This window comes from Macrotis lagotis, chromosome 4 (assembly GCF_037893015.1).
Source record: "Macrotis lagotis isolate mMagLag1 chromosome 4, bilby.v1.9.chrom.fasta, whole genome shotgun sequence".
NCBI lineage: Eukaryota > Metazoa > Chordata > Mammalia > Peramelemorphia > Peramelidae > Macrotis > Macrotis lagotis.
In genome coordinates, this window is record NC_133661.1 from 31,026,595 (window position 1) to 31,053,526 (window position 26,932).

General features: G+C 43.9%; 1 protein-coding gene and 1 long non-coding RNA gene across 4 annotated transcripts in view; one reads left to right on the top strand and one right to left on the bottom strand.

The window, feature by feature from the left end:
- Positions 1-14,635: 14,635 nt before the first annotated feature.
- Positions 14,636-20,811, bottom strand: LOC141523010 (uncharacterized). Of its 2 annotated transcripts, none has more exons than XR_012478304.1 (4): positions 20,591-20,811; positions 19,436-19,485; positions 17,201-17,320; positions 14,636-14,794 (listed from the first exon to the last, which is right to left on the bottom strand). It is a non-coding gene; the product is annotated as an uncharacterized LOC141523010 (long non-coding RNA). The 2 variants fall into 2 exon arrangements; XR_012478303.1 differs by lacking the exon at positions 14,636-14,794 and adding an exon at positions 15,178-15,394.
- Positions 20,812-21,095: 284 nt separating this feature from the next.
- The window catches only part of TSPAN15 (tetraspanin 15), a 54,841-nt gene continuing 49,004 nt past the window's right edge, over positions 21,096-26,932 (top strand). The window contains exon 1 of one of the 2 annotated variants that reach the window (XM_074232430.1): positions 21,096-21,191. In XM_074232430.1, coding sequence (XP_074088531.1) covers positions 21,096-21,191 — 96 coding nt within the window. The remainder of the gene's footprint in view (positions 21,192-26,932) is intronic. The other variant, XM_074232431.1, reaches the window with a different exon arrangement.

Here is a 26,932-nt window from a genome sequence, read left to right on the forward strand (position 1 = left end):
GACTTCCTAGGGGATGGGGCTGAAGGATGAAAAGATTTGAAATCTCTTGTTTTTCTCAGATTTTATTCTTTTTTTATTATATAAATATTTTGTTTCCAATTATATACAATAGTCATTTCTACCTATCATTTTTTGTAAGGTTTTGAATTTTACAATTTTTCCACACCCTCCCTTCCCCCCCACAGAAGGCAGTCTGATAATCTTTGCATTGTTTCCATGTTATACATTGATCAAAATTGAATGTGTTGAGAGAAAAACTGTATCCTTGAGGAAAAAATAAACTATCAGAGATAGCAAAATTATGTAGCACGTAAGGCAACTCAGATTCTATTTTTTATGGATTTGCTATGGAATGAAAACATCTTTTGATGGGCGTACTACTGTCTGAAGGCGGTCTCAGAAGCCGGGGCATGACCGCAGAAGCCATCTTGTCCCAAACTCTCCCTTTTTTCAGAAGAAACCCAGAGAAGATGGTGGATTGACTTACCCAAATCACAAAGATTATAATAACAAGAATGAGGACTGAGGCCACATTATAGGATCATCAAGGTGGATTTAAATCCCTCTTATTTTACAGATGAGGAAAATGAGATCAGAGAAGAGAAGGGACTTACCCAGGAGTTCTTTCTATTATTCTCGCCAGTACCTTTCACTCAGCTGTGGTTGTTTAAGGGCAAGGATAGAAGATTTTCCTCAAGTCCCATGGAATTCCAGGTAAGTTCTAGCCTCCTAGGTTTGGCAGGAGAAGTTATGGGATGGAAGCCTGCAACAATCCCACTCTGACCCCAGACGGCTGAAGGGCTGGCTGCCTCTTCCCCTCATCTGGGCAGGGGCAGGAACTATGTTTGGACCATCAGCTATCCCTGCTCCCTTTTAAACTGCTGGGGCTCAGCCAACAGCTGGGCTGGGCAGCCTCCCTTCTCAACAAGTGCCTTTGAAGGAAGGAGGGGAGTGGGATGTCTCCCAACTTGGACCCAGCTTTCCTGTTCCCTTCTGGGATGGCTCACCTATTTGTATTCCTGTGGGAAAGTTTAAGCTACGTTAGCTCAGCAGATAGAACTAGAATAATTCAGAGAAGCAGTAGCCACAAGGAGAAATAAGGACCTTCTAAAGAATGGAAAAAAATCATTATCTGAGGACATCTTTATTTCCATTCTTTTTTCAGAAAGGGATGGGGAAAGTTGCCATTTGAGAATTAAATTGGAACAGAACTATGAATCCTGATACTAACTAGCTGTGTGAGTTTGGGCAAGTAAATCACTTAATCTCTTGAGGTCTCAGTTTCCTCATCTGCAAAATGTATTAGAAGACCTCTGGGGGTCTTTCAAACACTAAATCTTATGATCTACTCTAGATCCCTTATTTTAAAGAGGAAGAAACCAAAGCCCAGAAAGGAAAAGGGAAATGCTCAGGGTTTCAGGTCACTTTCTCTTTCCTCAAACCTAATCTGGATTGCTAGCACCTCAGGAAGGGAATCCTAACACTGAATGATGTCAGAACTTTGATCAATGTGGTGACCAGTATTGACTCTAAAGGACTGATGGGGAAATATCTGTTTCCAGAGAGGATCTTGGCAATTCCTAATTCTACCTCAGAGAGTTGTTTGGGAGAAGGGACTTTGATGTCCCACTACATCTCAGGTTAAGAGTCTTAACTTGGAGATACTGGTTTTTGGTGGTTGGGTACCATAGCTCATAATCTCTGGCTATGACTATTTCTCCATCTGTAAAATGGGTATTATTATAATAATAGACCTACCTTACAAAATTGTGTGTATCACATGCAATGACCTATGGACCACACCTTGCCAACCTTAAAATTGTTCCTTTATAAATGCTAGCTAGTATTATCAATATCATTATAACCAGAAGACAATAGCAGCCCAATGGCATTGGAAGTCTGCACTACCTCTCCACATATAAGTTCCTGTGTTCCCATGTATGTTCCTTTGTCACATGCCTTTCCTTCACTCTTGATTCCTATGCACATCCATTCTTCCAATTGATGGTGAGGACATTTGTGAGAAAGTGTGCTCCAGGTATTACACAGACTGGGAAACCAAGGCTAAGTAATTTGTTCATTTGTCAAACTGGCAGGGATGGAATTCAAACCCAGGTCTTCTGACTCTAAAGTAAATGCTCTTCCATCTTAAGGTCTGACAAGGTCTTGAATGGGATCCACCCCCTTTCATTCTATAACAAAGCCTTACCTTGAACAATTCTTTTTTTTGCAAAGTCTTATCTTGAAAGTATGGTGGGATTTGGGGCTGCCATTGCCTTTGGGGGAGGGGTGCATTTTTTGGATAAGCTTTTTAATATTCTTTCAATTAAACCCTAGGTCTAACAACAACAGGTAGATAACTCCTCCAGCCTACTCTCCCATTTTACAGATGAGGAAATTGAGGCTGGAGTGGTAAATTGATTTGACAGTGGTCTCACCTATGGTACTTAGGAATGTTTAGTTGTCTTTTTTGACTAAGGACCAGTGTTGAGTCTTCAGTCTTTAGCTCAGGAAGGCACTCAGCCTTCCCCTGACTCCTACTCCCACCCCTTATGCCAACTAAACACTGAACTGTTGCCACTTTATCTAAACACCCTTAGTGTGTTGGTGGCAATGTCTTGGGTGAGGGTGTAAGATTTATGAAGCTGAAGGAGAGTCCCAAAGGTTGTATAAACCAGCCTTCAAACTGGCAGACTCACAGCCCACTGGGTAATCTCTCCAGGCAAAGTCTGTTTATCTTCTGAATATACAGTTCTTGTGCAATCTGAGGGTAGGGAGGGTGGCTCAATGTTTCAGGGCAAGAGAAGGGATCCCCCAATACACACTTTCAGAATCATTCAAGATGTGATTTTGTGTCTTCTCTAATAAAAGGGAGAGGTCTCAGAAAGCATCATTATCATAGTTGCGTCCTGTTTTAACAAATTATTTTTACTTACCAGGTGCTACACTCAGTTTTTTTTAACCTGCTGGAGGCTAGTGCTGGCCCTCTAAATGACCTGGTTCAAAGTTCTGTATGTTCTGCCTTAATTAGCATCCATAACGTACCCATTTCACAGGTTTTGAAGGGATCACCTGAGAAAATATTACCATTGCTTATTCAATTTTAATAGACATCTCTTAAGTACTAACTAAATGTAAGGCCTTCACTAGAGATCTGGGACACAGAAGGTAATGGCATCAAACTCAGATCTCAAACAACTTGCAATCTAATAGGAGAAAGGCAGGTGACTAATAACAATGCTCCAAAGGAGGAGATGAGAATAAAAAGGGCAGAGAGCCAGGCAAAGAGCAGGGAAACACTTGTGAAGTTCCCATTTCAGGAGGAAACAGTAAGGGAAGTTTTCACCACGGTGTGTGAAGTGGGCCTTGAAGGAAGAGAGAAGGAAGGATGAGATAAATGTAAGGTGGGTTTTGAATTGGAAGAATTTTCATAAAACTTATTCTCTTTAGGAGCAGCTAGGTGGTGCAGCGGATAAAGTACTGGCCCTGGAGTCAGGAGTACCTGGGTTCAAATCCGGTCCAGACACTTAATAATTACCTAGCTGTGTGGCCTTGGGCAAGCCACTTAACTCCATTTGCCTTGTGAAAACCTAAAAAAAAATTTCTCTTTGATGGAGAGAATATCTGCCTATGTGAGAAGTAGAATTGGTGGAGAGAGCTTTGGAGCAGAAAGGCCTTCTTCATCTCTTTTTTGAGACACAGGTGGTTCAGTGCTTTCTTTGGGGAGAGACCTGTGTGTGTGTGGAGAGAGATGGGGGAAGAGGGGGGAAAAAAGGAGAGAGACAGAGAGAGAGGTGGAGGAGTTGGCATCTTCACATAGCCCTGCTTTCTAGTCTGCCTTAGAGATTTGGAGAAATTTCCTTTTGGGTGAAATCAATGTATATTCCTTGGTTAAGTCTTCTCTTTTGGATAAACGGATCACTCACACTTTGCTATTTGTGATGATCTTTAGTGGAAAGGAGTCAAGTCTGGAGGTGTAAGCTTGGAATTACCCTTTCCCCTTTAAGAGAGAGCAACTAGGAAAACTATTGAATCTAAAAAGAAATCATTCCCTCAAACCTGAGATATTTAGGGGGGCAGGTCACTGTAATGAGAGTGCTAACCTGGAGCCAAGAAGACCTGAGTTCAAGTCTTTCCTCAGACCCTTACTATCTAAATGACCCTGGATTAGTCACTTAACTTCTGCCTGCCTCAGTTTTCTCATTTGCAAAATGGTGACACTAATGCCTTTTTCAAGGGCCTATGATTTTATAATTGTGTTTTCTTCTTCTTTTGAGTCTAATGTGGCAGCAGAACACTGATTTGTTCTTCAGATCTTGTTTCTGCTCCTACCTGTGTGATCTCATCTCCCTTCTCGGAGGCAGTTTCCTCATCTGCCAAATGAAGAAATCATAGAACCTGTAACTCTGACCTCGTGATTTTATGATTGAGAGCAGGCACTGTGCTTTGTCTTTATCTCTTCCTCAGTGCCCAGAGAGACTTTACCTTCAATAACTGTTCAATACATGGGTTAAATAAAGTCTGGAAGAACTTTTGGGAGGGTCAAGTGCAGAAGAGGACACCAGGGGGCGACCTTGTCAATATCTTCCTGGTGTACTTGACATTGCCATTGGTCCATCACAGGGGCTCATGGACCCAGGCTGCAACTTTCAGATACACATGCCAGTGCCCCACATTGTCTCTGTGCCAAATGCCCCTCCCTGCTCTCCCAGCCCTTTTGTGTCTGAACTCTTCTTCCCCTTGAGCCCTTCAAGTAGGGAACAGAAGGATAACTCTTCCTACCAGATCACAAGAGCTTGAATAGACCTTAGAAATCATTGAGTCAAACCTCTTAATTTTACAGATGGGAAAACTGAGTCCCAGAGAGAGGATGTGTCAGAGCCAGGATTCAAATAAAGATTTTCCTATTACTCTATTTTTTTTTTTTTTTTGGATTTTGCAAGGCAAAGCCACTTGGCTTGCCCAAGGCCATACAACTAAGTAATTATGAAGTGTCTGAGACCAGATTTGAACTCAGGTACTCCTGACTCCAGGGCTGGTGCTTTATCCACTGTGCCACCTAGCTGCCTCTAAATTTTCCTATTACTCTTAATTCAATCCAATCCAACCAGTCAGAAATGATTAAAAACACATTACTGATTTATCTCTATGCTGTTTTCATTTTACAGGTGAGGAAATTGAGAAAGAGACCATACCTTGCCCAGAATCACATAGGTAATAAAAAAAATTAGGATTTGAAGCTTGTCCAAGGCTCTTTCCATAACCTCAGAGTTACTAGCTTGGGAACATCAGGACAGGTTTCCTGAGAAAGTTGAGGTTGACTGACCCAAATTGTCTCTCATTTGGTTCAGCCACTCAAGTCCAGAAAAGTCAAGAATATACATCTGGGGCAATTAGGAGATGCAGTGGAAAGAACACTGGCACTGGAATCAAGAGAACCTGAGTTTAAATCCAGCCTCAGACCCTTTACCTAGCTATGTGGCCTTGGGCAAGTCACTTAACCCCATTGCCTTAAATAAATAAAATTAAAAAAAAAGAAGATGCATCTTGAATACATCCCTCTGGGATGATCCAGGCTTTATGAGGCCTCAGTCAGATAAAAGATAATATTGCTGAGGGAGAAGGAATGGGGGGAACATTTTAATTTTAAGTTCTTGGTGTGTTTACTGTAGGCACAAGGGTCTTGGGAAAGGTGAGCCCTTCAGAATCCAAGAACTGAACCATATTTATTTATTTGTTTGTCTGTTTATTGCAATGGGGTTAAGTGACTAGCCCAAGGTCACACAGCTAAGTAATTATTGTTTCTGAGGTCAGATTTGAACTCAGGTCCTCCTGACTCCAGGGCCAGTGCTCTATTCATTGGGCTACCTAGCTGCCCCCAGTCAGAATCTTTTAAGAAGCCTAACACAGAGCAGGCTAAGTCCTGCCTTTGGTTCCCTAAATGTCATAATACCCCTGACTGTATGCTCTCCCCACATGTCTTTACTCTAAGCACTAATAATTAAACAGGTCTAAATACTGAGAACTAAGGTTTCCCCTATGGGAATGCTGTGTGTACCTGTGTCATCACCTCACCCTGGCTTCAAATGTTTAGGGGTGACCCTCCTGCTTGCTTTGAGCTCTCCTGACCCTGACCTTGAACCAGTCACAGTATTTCTAAACCATATTCAAGACCATCCCAAAGGCCATAGGTAGAGTAACTTGATCCTCCAGTGGCTCCCCCTTCTCAGAAGTTTCCCCAAATGCACATCAGCTGGGTAGAGGAGGAACAAGTTGTGGTATATGAACGTTATGGAGTACTATTGTTTTATAAGAAATCATGAATGGTTGGAGTCTAGAGAAGCAAGGAAAGAATTACATGAACTGTTGCTGAGTGAAGGGAACAGAGCCAAGAAAATATTGAACACATTCAACAACATTATGAGTTGATCAGCTTTGATGGACGCAATTCCTCCTGGTAGTACAGAGAGCTAGAACAACCCCGGAAGACCTGTTATGGACAATGACATCCACATCCAAACGAAGGAAAAAAGCCCACCACAGAATCTGAATGAATACTATGTCCATGTTTTAAAAATTTCTCATATGCTTTTCCTTTCTATCCCATGGTTCTCTTTAGTCCTAATTCCTCATACAGAAAATGACTAATAGGTAAATATGTTAAATATTCAGTCTTCACTACACTGCTGTTGAGGAGAGGGGAGTAGGAAGGAAGAATGTAAAAAATGGTATAACATAAATATGCATGTGGATGAATGTTGAAAAATTTTCATAACATGTAATTAGAAAACTAAAATAAGATATCAATAAGGAAAAAAGAATTCCCCATGTGTGCTTAGGATGATTTGGCTATCCTGGGAGTGGTGACTTAAGTGCTAGACCTAAGATCAGTAAGACCTGAGTCCATATCTTTCCTGAGACACTTACTAGCAGTGTGATCCTGAGCAGGTCATTCAAACTCAGTTAGACTGTTTCCTCAGCTGCAAAATGGGAATAGTAACATCTCCTACCTCGTAGGGTTTTTGTGAGGTTCAGCTATGATAATATAAGCAATGTACTTTGCAAACCTAAATTGTTGAATAAATGTTAATGGTGAATGGTGATGATGATTGATGTGTGAAACAAGGAATCATTCACATTTCTCTACTCTCTCCAAGATTATAAGACATTTTCCAAATGTCAGCTATCTCTTTGACTTGGAGAAACTGCACATTGAGAAATGAAATTCTCAGAATCTCTTGGTTTGCCAGGCTCTGAAGAGAGAGACAAGAGCACAGGGATGAGGTAAATCTCCCTCTGGGTTAGGCATTTTGGGACTCAGCATCAGTAGAGTAGTACAGGTAGTTTAAATTTTTAGTCTTGCTTTGGGTTGGGGCATGAGAATCAAAAGACTATGAAGTGAGAGAAACATGAAGAAAGGAGAACAGAAACAGGAAATATGGTAGAGGAAGTTAGCTGGCATGACTACCTCCACCTTTCTGGACCCAAGAGGGGTGTGACTAGAGTAGGTTAATAATGCCTGTGAAATTTTTCTTTATGAGACATTTGATAAAAGTTAGTGGTCTGTATTATCTTCCTTTCCCCTCCCTTATTCATATCCAAATGAATAAACCTTTACTCTAAAATGTTCTTATTCTTAAATTTTGTTCACATATTATGCTTTAATTTATTTAATGATTTAATGATATTTTAATACTTTATTTTTAATTATCTATTTTAAATTTAAATTTAATTTTTAATTAATTTAATGGTTGAGATAAAGATTTGAATAATCCTAACTGCTCTGGTTTGAGCTTCATTATTTTTTTTTGGTTTTTTTTTGCAAGGCAATGGGGTTAAGTGACTTGCCCAAGGCCACACAGCTAGGTAATTATTAAGTATCTGAGGTCACATTTGAACTCAGGTTCTCCTGACTCCAGGACCAGTGCTCTATCCACTGTGCCACCCAGCCACCCCCATGAGTGCTTCATTATTGATGAATAGGTAAGTGTAAAAAGGGGGGAACACAAGACTGACAAAATCTTTGCAGAGTGAGGGAAAGAGCCTTGAATCATCAGTCCAAACTGCCAGTATTCTATCGTGGTCGGGGGTTTTAGTTAAATGAGAAAGAAGCTCTCATTTGATTTTAAAAATATTTTATTTAACTGTCCCAAAGTTGAGCAAAAGCTGCATCCAGATTTACCTCCCCCTTAAATAAAAAGAGAGCCAGTTACCATTTTAGTCTCTGGTGAGGAGCTGGATGGTGTCATTATTTCTCCATTCAATACATATGCAGAGAAATTTCTCTGAACTAATGAAGCTAAGGGAAATGACTAGAAAGTAGGTAGGATAAGAGGATTAGATGAATTACTGGTAACATCTACATTCCAAGGGTGGAGGCCAGAGGAAGGAATGAATACCTACTCCCTTTTCTACAGAATTCAACATAATACTCCAATTTTCATAAACATATGTCTATGGAAGGGGCAGCTAGGTGGCGTAGTGGATAAAGCACCGGCCTTGGAGTCAGGAGTACTTGGGTTCAAATCCGGTCTCAGACACTTAATAATTGCCTAGCTGTGTAGCCTTGGGCAAGCCATTTAACCTCGTTTGCCTTGCAAAAAAGACCTAAAAAAAAACTAAAAAAAAACCACACACATCTATGGGAACAAGGAGTGATGGTATTAATAAAAGGCATAGAGGTGATTTTGGATAAGAAGACCTGAATTTAGATTCCAGTTCCATCAATGACCTTCTGCGTGACCTTCACTAGTCTGGGACTCAGTTTCTTCATATGTAAAATGAGGAACCAGATGATCCCTAAGATACTTTCCTGCTCATTTATACATTTATACATTTCCTGTACTAATATATAAATATAAATGTATATATGTTACATATATTATTTTATATGAGAGGGAACTGAGGCTCAGCTCAACAAACATGACTTGTCATATAGGTAATAAGGATGATGGTCCTAACTGAAACATCTTTTGATGCTGAGGCCTGTAGTTTCTCAACGCTACCCAACAGCAGCAGTAGGAAGATGAGTAGGAAGAGAAGTATTCACACCCATGATATGATCTGAGGGAACCCAAGAAGATCTCAACATCTCCCTCCCTCCCACCCTGACTCCCATAAATCTCTCACATGGTCTGACATTCTACTATTACAGAAGCATTGTTGTTCAGGCGTATCAGCTATGCCTGACTCTTTGGGATCCCATTGGAGGTTTTCATGACAAAGAAAATGGAGTGGTTTGTCATTTCCTTCTCCAGCTCATTTTACAGAGGAGTAAACTGAGGCCAATAAGGGTTGAGTGACTTGCCCAGAGTCCTATAGCTAGTGACTGAGGGTCATATTTGAACTCTTGACTTTGTGATCAGCCCCCTAGCCACTATACCACCCAGCTGTCCTGTAAAAGAGGCATTCCTTTGGGTTAAATCTTTCTTTTTATTCTCTTCTCTTCATTTCTCTCCTTTCAAAAGTAGGAGTTGAGGAGAATACACAAGGAACCAGACATACCAGGAAAGAATGAAATTTCTTTAGGATTCTATTACATTAAAATGCCATAATTTATGAAGTCATTTCCATTGGGCAAGAAATTTAATCTTCCTGAGTCTCTTTCCTCATCTGTAAATGAAGAGGGTTGACTAGATGGCCTCTTAGGTCTCTTCTAGTTCCAGAATCTTTTGACACCTGTGGAAAGAATTCACAATGATTATTTCCCTATAAAAAGGAATAGAAACTGTTTAGTCTAGTGAAGAGAAAACTGAAATAGGGCAACTTCAAGCATCTGAAGGGAATTCAGATTAATTCTATTTGGCCTCAGAGGGTAGAAGTAGAAGCCATAAATGGGTGGAGGTTGGGGAGGAACAGATTTCACTGAATTACAGAATTTCAAAATTGAAAGGGACATTGACAATGGTGTGTGGAGGCATCCTGAATTAGTTTAAGAGAGCTGATGATTAAAATTTTCAGTTTGAAGATTTATACTTCAGGAATTAGAAAATTGCTATACACCAGGGCTTGGCTTGGTTTGGTTTTTTTTTATTGTCTAGCTTGAAAAAGTGATCAAGAAAAATATTAATTAACTAGATTAATCTTAAACAGGCAGCACGCACACACACTTCTTTGTTTATCTTTTTCTTTTTGGCCAGTAGAAGGTACTACATAAATGTTAGCCATTATTATTTCCCCTGGATTTAGACTACTCAGTTACTTTAATTAATCCTTAGAGACACTCTGGACTCTCTCCAGCTCTGACCAGGGCAGAGGACAGAGGCATTACCCCTTCCTCGTTTCTATTCTCTTAATGTTGTTCAAGCTTTTTGGCTGCTATGTTGCACTCTACTGACATTTAGCTTGTGGTTCATTAAAACCCTCTGATCTTTTTTCAGAATAACTGCTAACCCTATCTTTCCAATCTTGTACTCATGAAATTGGGTTTTGGTTATTTTTTTTTTTTACCCGAATAGAGGCCTACATCTAGGGAGAGGAACAGGGCTGAACTTGTGTTTTTATTGATCTATAGAGAACTCCCAGATGAGGGTATTTCCTCTATCAAAGCACATCAACTTCTTTGCAATTTACAGTCCTGGGGAGCTGGGGAGAGCAAAGAAAGGCTGAAGCCAGTATGTGACAGGAACAGGACTTGACTCCATGTCTTTCTGGCTCTAACCACTGCACTACACTCTTCCTCAAGGCGCTCCCATGGGCTCTTTGGATGCTAAATCTGCCAGTGAAGGAACAGGCAGATTTGGTGAGGAACTCTATCCTGTGAAAGTTTAGACACCCCAAATTCCTTAGAGAGAATAATTTCTGACAAGCATCCAGTGCTTTATACATGATAAACATAACTGTCACCAGCATTTCACTTCATCTTCCATGAAAGGAAGGTATAGACTTCAATTGGAATAAGAAAAAAGGAGGGAGGGGGAAGGAGATATCAACCAGGGATTGATTATCCTACTCTGCTTGGCTCCATTGGATGAGCTAGAAGCACAAGAAGGATGTGTAGGGAGGTGGAGAAAAGGGAGACCCTCCCAAAACTGTAGGTGAAAGCTCCCCCGAAGTGAGGATCTTGTGAACCCCTCATGGGAGTTTTTTTCTTACATATATTTTATTTTTTTAAACATTCATCCATATGCATATGTATATTTTTAAGTTACAAAATTTCCTTCCACCCTCCCTTCTTACCCCCTCCCCTTAGCAGCAAACAGGTTACTATTGTACAAACATATTTTTGATCAACATGTTTACAGATTAGTCATTTTCAGTATGAGGAATTAGGCTTAAGGGAAAGAGATACATAAGAGATAATTTTTCTAAAGCGTTCATCAGATTCTGAAGGGCTGGAGTTTTTTGTTCTGTTTTTCTTCCTGTAGATGGGGATAGCATTGTCCATAGCTCTCTCTCCTGGCTCTCTGAATTGCCGAGAGGAGCTGCTTCCATCGAGGTTGATCATCTCACAATGTTGTTGTTGATGTGTAGAGTGTTTGTTCTCTTGGTTCTGCTCCCTTCACTCCAGTATCAGATCCAGTAAGTCATCCCATGCTTCTCTAGAGTCCGACCATTTATGGTTTCTTATAGAACAATAATATTCCATAGTATTCACTTACCATAACTTGCTTAACCATGCCCCAATTGATGGGCATCCTCATGGAAGCTTTCTAAACCATGCCAGATAATTGCTTGTCCATGGTGTTAGTATCGGTGTCATTGTAGGGAGAAACTTTGTGCTGGGGTCAGGCGGGAGCTCTGAGGATTTGGAACTGAAAGGGACCTCAGAGGTCATGTAGTTCCTCCCTTGTCCATTTTACAGGATGTCTGTGTGTTTGTGTGTGTGTGTGTGTGTGTGTGTGTGTGTGTGTGTGTGTGTGTGTGTGAGTGTGTGTGTGTGTGTGTATGTGTGTGTGACCCTACCAAGGAGAAGCAGTTGCTTTAAAGAACTGGACCCCTAGGTAAGCATTTCTTTGCAAATGGACATTTAATTATAGATGTGCTTCCTCTGGAAACATCTGTGAATGATTAGGCTGAGTTGGAGGGCATTCTTTGAAGTAATAAAACTAGTTTTCTTTAAAGATTCTTTCCTAGATCCCCAAGAACCAGGATTAACCAGAGGTTACAAACAGGGCTCTCATTATTCCCATAACAAAAGCCTTTCACCAATTTTTTAAAACTAAAACCAAATTGCCAGAAACAGAAATGAAGAGTTAAATCTCACTAAGTGAAATGGATGATTATTGACAAATGTAAATTGCCCAGATTAACAGAAGAAATAAAATACTTTCAAAAGCCTTTCACTGGAAAGGTTCACTTTAAATAGTGAGATAAATCTTTGACTGCCTTTTAATTCAATGGGATTCAGACCAAAATTCCATCTCCAGGGGACTTTTCCTAAAATATAAAGTGAAGTGGACCATTAGGTAAAGTATGTCCCCTCCCCTATGCTCTTTTTAAAAAAAATTTATACATTTTATTTTATTGGGGGGGGTTGCAAAGAAATAGGGTTTAGTGACTTACCCAGGGTCATACAGCTAAACAAGAATTAAGTGTCTAAGGCCAAATTTGAATTCAGGTTCCCCTGACTTCAAGGCCGGTGCTCCATCCACTCTGTCACCTAGTTGCACCCTCCCCCATTCTCTTTGTACCAGATAAATTCAGTTTTAATTCAGCAGAAATACCTAAACACACAAAGTCACCACCTGTGAAGGAAAAATTACCTTCAAACAGCAAAGTCAAAAAATATATGAGACTGGAAATATCTGAGTCACTTTCCACTTTGTTGATTTATTTACTCTTTAAGAGAGAAAAATGGTAGCACCAATGGTGGCCATTTATACTTGAGTTTCATTATTGCTTGAGGGTTTTAAGTCTAAAACTGGTATCAGTGAGCAGAATGTTCTGGTTTTCTTTCCTTCCTTCTTAGCTAATTCACAGAGCCAGCTTCCTGGATAGACTGGTTTTTGTTTTGTTTTGTTTTGTTTTAGGTTTTTGCAAGGCAATGGGGTTAAGTGGCTTGCCCAAGGTCACACAGGTAATTATTAAGTATCTGAGGTCACATTTGAATTGAGGTCCTCCTGACTGCAGGGCCATTGCTCTATCCACTGTACCACCTAGCTGCCCCTAGACTTTTCCATTATAAGAAGTTAATTCAATTCAATAATTGGTTATCGACCAATCAATCAAAAAATATTAATTAAGAGTTTATATTTATCACTCTGTTAGGTGCTGAAGACACTAGTATAAAATAGGAAATAATCCTTACCCTAAAGAAGCAAATTCTGTTCTATAAAGCTGCATCTAATGATGGTCTTCAGCTCCTTCTCAGCCTTCCCTCCCCTGTTTTAATCTCTATAGGGTAAAGTAAAAATTCTTTTTCTGTGCCTTTTTTTTCATCCCCCAGTGATTCCTCACCTTGGGCTGGTGTTGGGAGCCAGGGTCTCTAAGCTGTTTGACACAGTCGCAGCAAGAAGACTCAGGGCAGTCACACTGCCTGATGGAACAACATTTCCTTCTTCATTATATATAGGGATTCCATGTATACCCATATTTATAGGTCTATTATTGATTGCAAAACTTACTCATCCTAATAGTGGAATGACTATAAAGGAAGGATTTCAGAGAAATTCCTTGAATAAAACAGATTGTGAACTCTGTCCCAATTTAACAGGACTGCCTCTCCCTGAGACATAAAGGCTTCAACATTATGAAATCTTTGGAAGATACAGCACTGGGAGTTCCAGGGAGATGTCAGAATATATACAGGGAAACCAGATACAAGATGGGTCAGATAGAACTCCAGGGAAATTTACAGTTTTGTTCCCCTTTATCATACACAGGAATATGTGAAAAAGATGGTGAGAAATAGTTAGTACAGGTGACCGAGATGTGAACTCTAACAGCCTTAGTTTATTGGGAAAGAATAAAAAGTCATAGAAACCGTAACGTCTACCAACAAGGGCTGAAAGGAAAATTGGTTATTGAAGGAGTCAACAGATGGGTGGACAAACATAACTGCCCTCACTATAGGTTGTCAAGGGAGCATATCGAAAACCATTGCATATGCAGCACAAAAACATAGAAGCATTCCATTAAATAAATTATATCAAAGATCATTATAAGGAAAGTTCTGCTTAATTAATAACTTTCCTATGCAGCAACAAACTAGGCAGCAGGCAGGTTGAAGTCATCACGGTCTGAACAGGGACAAGAAAATTAATTACATGATTGATAATCACACTTGTAACCCCTACATGGTCAAACTTGTAACCATATGAACTATGTGATTAATGATGAAAATTGTATACTTTTGTAACCAAGGAAATAACTTTAGTTTGCTTGTTTCATATGATTCTGAGACTATAAAAACAAATCTTAGCAGCTGACAGTCAGTCAACCTGCTCCTGCCTTTACCCACTTGTTGACTTAACTCATTTTGCCGACTCTCTAACTCCTGTCAGGTTCCAAGGACCCATCGGAGTCTGGACCCCTGCAGACTGGCGCCACAAACAGGGACTTGACAGGTAATATACTCCCCCCGCCCCTTTTCTTAGCAGGATAGATAGGTTTCTGCTCGGGGAATCTGCAGGCCCCCTGATGAGAGTTATATCAGGCGAGAAAGCGCAGTAATCTTAAGAACATCATGGGTAATAATAAAAGTAGGCAGAGAGTTCTTTTTATTGAAATTCTGACTCATTTATTACATAAAAGAGGAATCAAGGTTTCTAAGGTCCGAGTCACTCGATTCATCTCATTTGTGCATAATTGCTGTCCTTGGTTTCCTGAAAGTGGGTCTAATAGATCTTGATATCTGGCAAAAAGTAGGAGAAGACATCAGAAAATATTATATAGAACAAGGACCAGAGAAAGTTCCTACAGATGTGTTCAGTTTGTGGAGCCTGGGCAAGGACACTCTCAATCCTGACCATGAAATTACAAAAATAAGTACTAAGTTATCATCTGCTGTTTGTGCTGCAACTGAGGAAACTCCTTTATTAATAAAATCTAGAAATAACTTAAGGGCATCTCTTAGAGATGAGCCTGAGGAAGATCCTCCTCCTGATGAATTAACTCCTGAGGAAGAGGAGGATCTGGAAGATGAAGCAGCTAGCTACAATGATGGTTGGGGTGCATGTACTGTAGAAAAGAAAAATGAAGGTAAGAAAAGCAAAAACTAGTGACCCCACCTCCCTTATCGGGTGTGAGATTTTATGGGGCTATTAAAGAAGCTCTAAAAAATGGAGATACCATCTTTGGATATCTCCTGTCATTTCTGATGAAGGAGAATTTGAAGATGATGAGGCCCCCCGATGGGAACTGCTCCCAACAGGCTGGTCTAGTCTTTTGGGGCAGTAACCTTTCTGGTTAGTAGGATAAGCCTGCAGGCCCTGAGAAAGGTCCCAGGTGAGGTCTGTGAAGAGGTGAACAGGTTCAGATAAATTCAGTTATGGCAGTGTGAGTCAGCCAAGGTCCTGGAACAACGCCTAAGTCAAGGTGCCTTCCCTACCCCACTTTCCTGGAATGCCTGGTTGGACTTTGCTGAGAAAGTTCCATATCCTGGAGCACAGAAATGACTTTCAATTCAATTTAACAAAATGTATTGAGTTTCTATTATGTGCAAGGCCCTTCATTGGGGCTTGGGAAAATAAGATTGGGAAAAAAGAGTTCCACCTTCATGGAGCTTGTAGCTCAAATGGCATTATATGACATATACACAAATAAATGATATCTGATTGACTGGAATAGGAACAGAAGAGAGAGCCAGGCAAAGGACGAGAGACAGAGACAGAGAGAGAGAGAGAGAGAGAGACAGACAGACAGACAGACAGACAGACAGAGACACAGACAGAGAGAGGCAGTTTTGGCTTGGGGTAGGGAGGGATAGTATTCACCAGTGGAAAAGATTTTACAGAATGTTAAAGCTGGAAAGGAATTATAATGTAGAATAATAATACAGGAAAGGACTTCAGGCCGTGGAATTTTTAAACAAAGGCTATTGGAATTGGAAGAGATTTGAGAACATAGAATGTCGGAACTGGGAGGAATTTTAGAACAGAAGAATAGTATAAAAAGGGACCTTAGAATATAGAATGTTAGAGCTGGAAGAGATTTGAGACCATAAAATGCTAGACCACAGAACACAAATTTTCTAAACTTCAGAATCAGCAGAAGAATATATTTAGATAAAGTTTGTTGTAAATTTCCATTAGAAATCATCTCTCTGGTTTGCTGATATGGGCCTCATCATTACTGAAAGAAAAATGAATTTTTTGTATAGGAGACATGGGTTTGTCCTGGCTCTGCACTTAACTCAATATGTGACCTTGGGTAAATTCCCTCCCTTCTTGGATCTTATTTTCCCCATCTGTAAAATGAATGAATTATTGGACTAAAATGACCTGAAAAGCTGGATTTCACAGGCAGTTTTACAAGGGGTGTAATGAAAAAGTGAGGGTGAGGATGAGGGCAAGAAAGTTCTGGGTTCTTTGGATCCACACAAAGACTCTTGTCTGATTCAAAGGTATAGGAACATGAAAGTTCATTAAATATTATTGTGATTGAAAAAGTAACAAAAAGTTAATAAATTAAGCAGTAATAAGGGCTAGATCTCTTAAGGAAATTTAGCGAGAGAGAGAAAGAGAGAAAGAGAGAAAGAGAGAGAGAGAGAGAGAGAGAGAGAGAGAATAAGAAAAGGCAGTTGCAAGGTCATGAGCAGCAGCTAGGAAATTTAGCCTAGTAAAGAAGAAAAGTAAGGCCAGTTACAAGTGTCGCAGCCGGACTGATCAGCTGCAACCAGTAGGAAGTGAGTAGCATAAAGAAGAGAAATTGGGGACAGTTACAAATTTTGTAACTGGGCTAGATTTCTTGGGAAAAAGCTAGAATGTCATAAGAAAGGAGCAAAGCAGGGGCAATTGGGTACTGCAGGGGAGTCAGGAGGACCTGAGTTCAAATCCAATCTCAAACACTTAGTAGCTGTTTGACCCAACCTCCCCTTCTAGTAAGATAGAGTTCAGTATATAAGTTGCAGGTGGCCCACAATGCGAACTATTTATTTAGACAATGATGAGATGGGAATCATACAACCACAGGATATGCATGGCAACACAAACAAAAATACTATCTGGTACCATGTTTTCCTCTAATATTCCCTCTACTATAGTAACAATGTGGAATTCCAAAAGATGATAAAGTTCTAGAAGAGACTAGAGATACTTACTAGCAAATCACTTAACTGTCTGCTTCTGTTACGTCATAATGAGCCATTGAAGGAAATGGCAAACCCCTCCAAAATCTTTTGGCTGAACCGAACAATCTAAAGATCCTATGGGTAGAAGATCTGGAGAAATAAGAAAAGGGGGAACAAATGAGACCCGTCATATATAGATGGAACTAGATTAGATTAGATTGGAGGGCCAGAATGTTGGGGGGTTTTTATATGTATTTTGAGAAAGAATCTTTTATTTCTTTTGGTATGACCCTATGATTTCACTGTTCCCAGGAATTTCTTTCCCAATGCAGATCAGTGGTTAGGGAAGAATTATAACTATCTCTGTCACTCAGTTTTTTCATAGGATTTAAAGTTGCAAGGTATTCAGAGAGGATCCTGTCTGATACTTTCATATTGCAGATGAGGAACTGAGTCCTAGAGGAAGGAGTCCAAGCTAGGAATTGGCCTGAGGTCTTCTGTCCCCAATCACATACAACAACAAAAAATAAACTGCGTACCTGCCCTAGACTCAGTGAAAGAGACAGATTTTCTCCCTGTTTTCTTGAAGTTTATAATCTGACAAAAGTGAAAAGATATATAGAGAAGGGGCAGCTAGGTGGCGCAATGGATAGAGCACTGGCCCTAGAGTCAGGATGACCTGAGTTCAAATGCGACCTCAGACATTTAATAATTACCTAGCCGTGTAGCCTTGGGCAAGCCACTTAACCCCATTGCCTTAAATAATAATAAAAAAAAATTTTAAAAGATATATAGACAATTCCTATCAGCATGGTAATAAATATTCTAGAGTACTTTTCTAACAACTCTGTGAGGGAGGCAGTGCAAGACTCATCTTCCTTTCTTAGATGGGCAAACTGAGGCACAGAGAAGTCAAGTGAGTGACCCATGTCAGAACCTGAGTTTGAACACCTGCCAAGCCACTCACTAGTTGTATTAGACTACACCCCTAGTCTCTGGAGATAGGAATTCAGTTTGGGGCTGGTAGCGGGCAAGTGCCTTGGAAATGGTTCACCACAGGCTCAGCCTTCTGGGATGGTTTTCAGAAATCCCAGGAAGGTATTGGGGCAACACAATATTGTTGAAAGAACCATCAGCCTAGGGTTAGGAGGCCCAAGTTTGAAAACCACCGCTGATATTTATTAACTATAATACAGTGTAGGGGTGCTAAGAAGAAAACCCTAAAGTGACAGGAAAATAGGAGTTATGACCTGTATCGATTCCCATCTTTTTAATACCAGTTATGTCCTGGTGATGCACACTCAAATCTCCAAGGAACTCAAGCTGCAGGTCCCTAAAGAGCCATGAAGGTTGCTGAATGGTGTGAAGAGTTGAGGCAAGTTCCCCTTGATTGACTTAGGAAGTAGACATAGGAAGTGGACTTCGGAAGGAAAAAATGGGCATAGCTACCCAGAGAGATTGGTCCAAGTACATTTGGTTCTCAGTAATTCTTAACTAAATTTTATGGAACTAAGTGGAAAAGTTTGCTACCCCCCGCAAAGGGAGTAGAGATAGGGACTTTAGTAGTCATGCAAGGACTTTTCTGGGCTTTTCCTATTTTAAATCTAAAGGTATTTAAAAATCTCTGAGATCTAGGGGATGGGGGGCCCAAGGTGTGGGGGTGCTATTATTATAACTTGCATTTACACAATTGACATGCACTTGTAATTATTAACTCATCTTAACTTCAGAAAATGCCTAGGAGGTGGGTGCTATTATTGTTTTTATTCACATTTTGCAGATGAGGAAACTGAGGCAGTGGTTAAATGACTTGTCCAGGGTCATACAGCCAGTATCTGAGGCAGATTTCAACTCAGGTCTTCCTGACACCGCTGTGTCCCCTAGATTCCCGAGTGGCTGTCCACTGCCAGAAAGAAAACTGATGGATGAGGCTGAATGCACATTGCATCGAATGTTTTAAACTTTATTATTTTTTGTTTTTTTATCTGCGTTTTCTTTTGCAACATGGCTAATATGGGAATTATTTGCATGATTGTACATGTAAAAACTTTATCCAGTTGCTTGATTTCTGAGGGGGGGGGAGGAAGGGAGAGAGTGAGAGAGATAATACAGAATTCAAAATTAAAAAAAAAGAATATTAAATATTTTTGTTTACTTGAGATTGAGAAAAAATAAAAATTATGTGTGGATTCCTGAGCTAAGGATTAATGCATTGTATGTCAACTATAAAAAACACCAACTCATTTACATAGGAATTTCACTTACATTATCCCACTGATTCTCAGCACAACCTGCTGCGACAGGCATTGTTACACCTATGAAATGGGGAAGAGGAAGTTAGACTGATGGCAATCATTCACAGAGGCAGCTCATGTCCCGGTGGGTATCGTGCTGGGCTTGGGGCCTCAGATACAGTAGCCGTGTGACCCTGGGTCAGTCACTTCCTTTCTGCCTGCCTCAGTTTACTCACCAGTAAAAGGGGGATAATAGCCCCTCCCTCCCAGGAGGGATCAAATTGTTGTGTTGTGAGGATCATTTTTTTTTTTTTTTTTTTTAGTTTTTAGTTTTTGCAAGGCAATGGGGTTAAGTGGCTTCCCCAAGACCTCACAGCTAGGTCATTATTATGTATCTGAGGCTGGATTTGAACTCAGGTCCTCCTGACTCCAGGGCGGGTGTTCTATCCACTGAGCCACCTAGCGGCCCTGTGAGGATCAAATTTGATAATATTTGTGTTATGGTACGAACCAGGCCTGCTGGCCTCTGGTTCTGTCTCAGATTTCACTACCATCCTTTCAGGTCCCTTTACCCCCCTCCCTCTTCAACCCCATTCTGTGCTATCGTTTCCCCTGACAGAACGCAGGACTTGAACCCTGGGTTTGAACCTGAGTTCATAGTTGTCTCTCTCCTGCCCTCAGTTTCCCCCTCTAGTAAAACGAGAGGATTGGATCTCTGCAGATCCCTTTGCTGGCTTTGAAACCTACACTGGATCCATTTGGAAACGCCTCCCATCCTTGGGAAGTGTGCTGGTTCCGGAAACAGGATCTGGGTTCCAATCTCACCTGTGTCACTTACTGTATAGTGGCCATTTGGTCACTTCATCTGGAAACTAAGATCCACGGACTATGTGTAGCCCTCCACGTGGAAACTACCCCTGCCCGGTGCCCCTCGGCCTGCACTTTGAAATGAAGAACCAGGAAGTAAGAGCCAAGCAGCTGCCATTTAGGGACCATTAATTTTTCTCACCTGCTCCCTGGTTGCCTTTTGTCTTTTTACATCATTCACTTGCCCTTGACTTTGAGCCTTGTCTCAAGAGCAAAAAAACCAACCGAAACAAAACTCCAACTAATCAAGCGAACAGAACAAAGATACAGAAACCTTGGTTGGCAGCGTGTACACTGCTCTGTCCCGATCGACCCCCACCTCTTAGGTGCAACGGAGGTGCTCTCTAATCTCTGGGGTCCGCTGAGGATCACTCCTCCCTCCACGCCCCCGTTGCTCAAAGCCGCGGATCTCCTCACGTTCGTGATGGTTACAGGTTCTGCGTCTCTCAGACATCAGAGAGCCGGGTTCCGGGTTCAAATCTCCCCCCTCCCCCCAGGCCTGCCAGGTTTGGGCAAGTGCCATCTTCCCCCAGTTGTAAACCTAAGAGGGGCAGTTGACCCCGGGGGGCAGTTGACCCCGGGGGGCAGCCTCCTCCTCCTCCCTCGCCTCCCCTCCCCAGGCTCTGCCCCCCCAGCCCGGACCCCTCCCCGTCCCCTCCCCCCGCAGGGGCCCCGCCCCGCCCCGCCCCGCCTCCCGGAGGCCCCGCCCCGGCCCGCTCATTGGCGGCCTCCGAGGGCCGGGCGCGGCGGGGCGGGGCGGGGCGGGGCGCGGCGGGGCGGCGCGGGCGCAGGTGGGCAGGGCGGCCCGGGCACAGTCGGGCAGCATGGGCCGCGGCGGCGCCGGGCAGGTGCGCTACTGCGCGCGCTTCTCCTACCTGTGCCTCAAGTTCTCGCTGGTCGCCTACGCCTCCTTCTTCTGGGTGAGCGGCCCCGCCCCGGGCAGGCCTGGGGGGCGGGGAGGGACCCCGGGGAGGGGCTGCGGGCGGGCGCAGGTGCGGAGCCTCCCCGGGCAGCGGAGCCTCCGCGGGCAGCGGCGCCCGCGCCCACCCGAGCTCCCCGCCAGCCCGGGCGCCCCCGGTACCCGCGGGACGAGGCCCCGCGCGGAGGGAGTGCGGGCGGCGGCGGCGGCAGAGTGAGCCCCGCGCGGGGCGGCCCGGGGTGGCCGGGCCGGGGAGGCCGGGCCGGGGAGGCCGGGGAGGCCGGGCCAGGGAGGCCGGGGTGGCCGGGCCAGGGAGGCCGGGCCGGGGAGGCCGGGCCGGGGAGGCCGGGGTGGCCGGGGAGGCCGGGCCGGGGAGGCCGGGGTGGCCGGGCCAGGGAGGCCGGGCCGGGGAGGCCGGGCCGGGGAGGCCGGGGAGGCCGGGGAGGCCGGGGAGGCCGGGCCGGGGTGGCCGGGGAGGCCGGGGTGGCCGGGCCAGGGAGGCCGGGCCGGGGAGGCCGGGCCGGGGAGGCCGGGGAGGCCGGGGAGGCCGGGCCGGGGAGGCCGGGGAGGCCGGGCCGGGGAGGCCGGGGAGGCCGGGGAGGCCGGGGAGGCGCAGCGCTTTGTCCGTGGAACCCGGGAAACTCGGGGACTGAGCGGCTCCCCCGGACGCGCGCGGCGCCTCGCCCCGGCCGCCCGTTCCCCGGGGGCCCGACCTGCTCGGGCAGCGGCTGGGAGCCGGGCCGGGGAGGCCGATCCCGAGACGCCGGTTGAGGCTGGATGCGAGGACTCGAGCCCCCCGGTCCCGAGTGGAGGCTCCTAGACAGACAGCCGAAGCCGGGGCCGGGGGCCGAGGCTCCGGCCCAGAGCCACGCAGGCCGAGGCTGAGGCCGGGCCTGGCCCCGGTCCGTCAGCTTTCAGCTCCACGGCCCCGGCCCTGGGTGCGAGGTGCCCATCCGGAGGATTCCTGCCCTCCCCTAAAGGCAGTGTGGCTTAATGACCAGACCCCGCCCCCCCATGACCCCGGGGACCCGACCCCTCGTGGCTTTCCACAAACACAGGATGGGCCCAGCTTCCTCACCGGTGAGCTGACATCTGGGGGGACTAGGGAGCCCCGGAGCTGCTGGAGTAGAGGAGTGAGCCCGCTGGTCAAGGGCCCTGTTTTAGAGACATCAGTGGGGCAGCCCCCAAAACTTGGCTCTCCCAGAAAGCTCTGTGCCAGGACTGGTCACCCACTTTCTGCAATGACCTATCAGAATGACATTCAGGAGAAGGCATCAGTCGGCTTCACACAGGGCACAAGAGGCGGCACAACCTCTCCTTCACCACCAGGGCCATGCCCCTGCCATCCCTGTGTAACTACCTGCTGGTGTTCATTAAGTCCTCCACAGTTTGCAAATCCTGGTGTGTGTGAGCTCTCCGGTGAGCATCAGATGCCCAGAATGCACCTAAAAACATAGGAAATACATCAAATGTTACATATTGTGTGCATTTGCTTATAGCTCAGGGGATCATTTAGTTAAGAGCCAGAAGGGGGTTCAGAGGTCTTTTAATCCCCAGACCCCCCCCCTCCCATTTTGCAGATGAGGAAACTGAGACTGCAAAAAGAAAAGATCAGCCCAAGGTAGCAGTGAGTGACCTTAGGCCATTCCTCGAATTCAAAATTTTGACCCCTTCTGCCCAGGACAGATCTTTTAAATCTTACTCAAAAAAACCCTCTTTGAGAGGGTACACACAGCCCTTGGGTACTAGTCTCCATCTGTCTCCCCTGAGGCAAAGAGAGGGTCATTGACCTGTCTAGGGTCTGGCAGCTAATGGCCCAGGGATGGGATTCAAATCCAGATCTCATTCTAAAACCTGAGGTGAGCTCTTTACGACCCCATGTGACCCCACGCGACCCCACGCTCCCGATAAATGGGTCTTTTCACATTCCAACTGCTCTAAGCACTGGTGTACAATCTGAAGGGGACCAGATGAGGAATCTTGTAGTCCCAGCCCCTCCAGTGAGCTAGCTGCAGTGTTGTTATAGTGTAGTTTCAGCTGTGTCCAATTCTTGGCGACCCCTTTTGAGGTTTTCTTGGCAACACTACTGGTGTGGTGTGCCAGTCCTTCTCCAGTTTGTTTATCAGATGAGGAAACTGAGGCAAACAGGGCCAAGTGACTTGACCACATAGCTAGGGAATGTCTGATACTAGATTTGAACTCAACTCTGAGTCAAGACCCAGTTCTCTGCACCACCTGACTAGCTGTGTAGTCTTAACACATCACATCATCCTTAGGGCCTCAGGTCCTACATCTTACAATGAGTGCATGTGACTGGTCGATCTCCTAGGAGTGCTTCCAGAACTCATCACTGTGACCATCTTTGAATTTTGCTGGCTCAGAACAAGTGTGATGGCATATTTACCCTGAAACCATGGCCTCCTGCCACCCCACTCTGCTGGGGGAATGGGACTCATTGCCTTTGTCTATCTTTGATCTGCCTCTGAGCTCACAGCCCCAACAGGCATTGGCCAGATCTCCTATTCTTTCCTCTTGACTTCCCAATCACTTATTCCTCACCTGCCTCTAACATGGGGTCTGATGGTCACTGCCCTGCTCAGGCAGTTTCAGTGGCTCTCATTGCCTCTGACAGGGCTCTTAACTTGCTTTGTGTCATGGCCCCTTGGGCTCACTGGTGAAACCTCCAGGGATCCCATTGTGTTTAAATATATCTGTCTATAGCTAACCAAAAAAATTCCCAGACCTCTGGTTCACATCCACTCTTGGATAAAATGTAAAACTTTTTTGTTTGGCATTGAATGCCCTTCATAGTCTGTCTCTACTGGGGCTTTTTAGATCCCTTTCACATTATTCCCCCATCCTGCACCCCCTATTCCAACAAGCTGGCCAATTTGCTGTCCTTTCCCACCAAGGCAGGAATGTTCCTCCTGACACCTTTGACTCCTTGTTTTTTCCCAAGACTCTAATCAAGTGGTTCCCCCTCTTCCCCACTCTTCCGGCCTTTCCTGATTCCCCCCAAGTTTTCAGTGCCTTCCCCCTCCCAAATTACTTTGTGTGTATTTTGAGACCTGTTTCCAAACCCCAGTTAGCAGTTGGTGGTCAACATAAAGGGGTCACATTTTTCTCCTCCAAGTACAGAGTCCCCTTTAGAGCTGCCCATGGATTCTTTGGAATCCTGGGTCCCAGGTAAAGGAGGCTTCTAGCAGTTAGACTCATGATTAACTTAGTTCCTGAAAAGTTGATCTTTTACCCGCCCTGTTCTTCTAATGAGTCAGGTTCAAGTTCAATCTTGGCTTTTACAGAACCTGGAACTAGGTCCCTTCCCCTTTTATGAGAAATACCGTCTCCCTTCACCCTCCCCTTCCTAACTTCAGTTTTTTGTTTACTGAAGTTCATGTGAGACTGATAGCTAGAGTGAAAAGTAGTGCTGTATATTTATCTCCTCCTCTTGGCCTCTTTGGAATTCAAATCTCTCCCCTCCCCTCTTTCCTTTATCTCCCCCCAAGTATGGCTGTCTGTGATTACTACTGCAGGATTGTTTTACCCCATTTTACAGAGGTGAAAACTAAGGTCCAGGTGTGTGAAGGCTCTTCCTAGCCCCAAAGTTGCAAAGCAGCAGGGCCAGAGCCTGGCAACCTGGGCTGCTCATCCAGGTCCACTGCCCCTCTAGTTGTGTGTGGTTTCCGGTCTGCATCCCATGGGAAGCTTAAGGGAGTCTTCTAGGAAGCAGCACTGGGGATGGGGGAGGATCCTGATTTTTTCCAGTTGAAATGGACTTTAGCTGTTATCCAGACTAGGGATTCTTTTTTTTTAGGTAGTCCTGGACTCCTTTGGTAGTCTGGTGAAGACAGACTGGGGAACCCTTCCCAGAATGTTTTAAATTTAAATGTTTTATATAAAATAAACTATGTAAGATTCCAAAATAAACCAATTATCTGAAAATATAGTTATCTATCTATATTTACAAAAAAACCTTCTAAGTTTGGGGATCCCAGAGTAAGAACTCACTGGTCTAGTTCAATCCCTCCATTTTACAGAGGAGCTTCTATGATTTTTCCCAAGTTATGCAGCTCATAAGGGGCAGAGCTGAGAATCTCTGACACCCTATGCCTCCAAGGGCCACAAATTTCATTAGTATTAAGAAGCTTGCAGCATTTGACTAGCAAGCAGAGGGAGGCAGAAGGAGAGATTTATCAGGAACTGGTTTTCCAGTTGGCCTTGCCTGGCAAAAAATAAAAACAAAAGGGCAGGCTGGGCCCAGACATTGGAAACCTCTCAAAGTGAAACCCAGTTGTCATTGTTTCTGAGCTGGGGCAAAGGGCTGTTTGCTTTCAGAATTCTGCAGTGATAAACATCTCCCACTCTGTAAGTGGTTTCTCTCTGAGGGTGTTAATCCATTTTAAAAAGGGGTTTTCTGCTGGAGAAGAATCTTTCCGTAGAGCATTTTTGAGGTGGTACAAAATTTCAGGGGGAAATTTGGTTCCTAGAGTCAGAGGGACCATAGTGAAGGCAATTTTCCAGTGGGAGGGTAAGGGGGAAATGTCTCAGTTTCAGTGTTGTTGTAGAAGCTAATATGAAAATAAGAACTCACAGACCTTCCAATCTAATCCCCTCATGTTACAGATGAGGAAACTGAGGCCCTGAGAATTTCAGTGACTCCGAGGCAATATCAGGGATAGGATTGAAAACCGTGTCCTCTGTTCTTTCTACTGACTCTCTGAGGGTCTTGAATGAAGAGATAGCGAATGACCTTTGAGTCAGAGAGACCTTTTCTTTGGCACATCTGTTTTTTAACTCTGGGTAAATCATTTAAATCCCTCAGACTATAAATTATCTAGAGGAGAATGGCCAATCTGCCTCAATCCAATGTGAGCTGGCATCTCTTCTGAGAGATGTGTGTGCTAATGAAGCACTGGTCTGTTGCCTCTTTCCCCCCAACACCCAGTCTTTGATCATCATAGCTCCCCAATTGTGGCTGATATGAACCTGGCATTTCCATGTTCTTCTGGGAGAGAGGTAGGACCACAGTGATGAGATCCCAGTTTTACAAATGACGACTCAGAAGATCTGCATTGGGGAAGGAATTTGCTCACTTGCAGTTTCCTATATCAAATGAAATCAAGATCTGCTTAAACAAATGAGAGATGAGAAACTGCAGTTTGGGGAACTGAAGTAATAACAACCTCATTCTATAGTATTTTGAAAGTTTATTCAAAGCATTTGCCTCATAAGTGGACTATGAGGATCATTGTCTCCATTTGTAGAAGAAACTTAGGTGCCCAAAGATATATTCTCATCGGCCCCTCCCTTCCCCCCCTCCCCAGTCCACCCACCCACAGCTGTAAAATTACCTTCAGTAAGATCACTTATTATCTCTGGGGACCAAATTTCACCCTGAAACTTTGGAAACTCAAAGACTTATTAGTACCATGTTCTTTCTGTTGTGGGATGAGGAAGTAGCTTCCTATGTCATTGGGAGCTACAAGACCTGAGTTTAAATTCCAGCTGTGCCACCTTCTGTCTATATGACCTTGGGCAGTTTCTTTATGCTTCTGAATCTCAACTTTCTCATCTGTAAAATGAAGGGGTTGAACCAGATTGATGGGGATCATGAGAGACCTGAGTTCAAATATTGCCTTTGGTCCTTACTGTCATGCTAGATAAAGAGAGATCATGGACTGGTAGATACAGAGTTGGTTGCTACAATCAGAAAGATCTGGGGTCCAGGAGCCCCTCCCAACA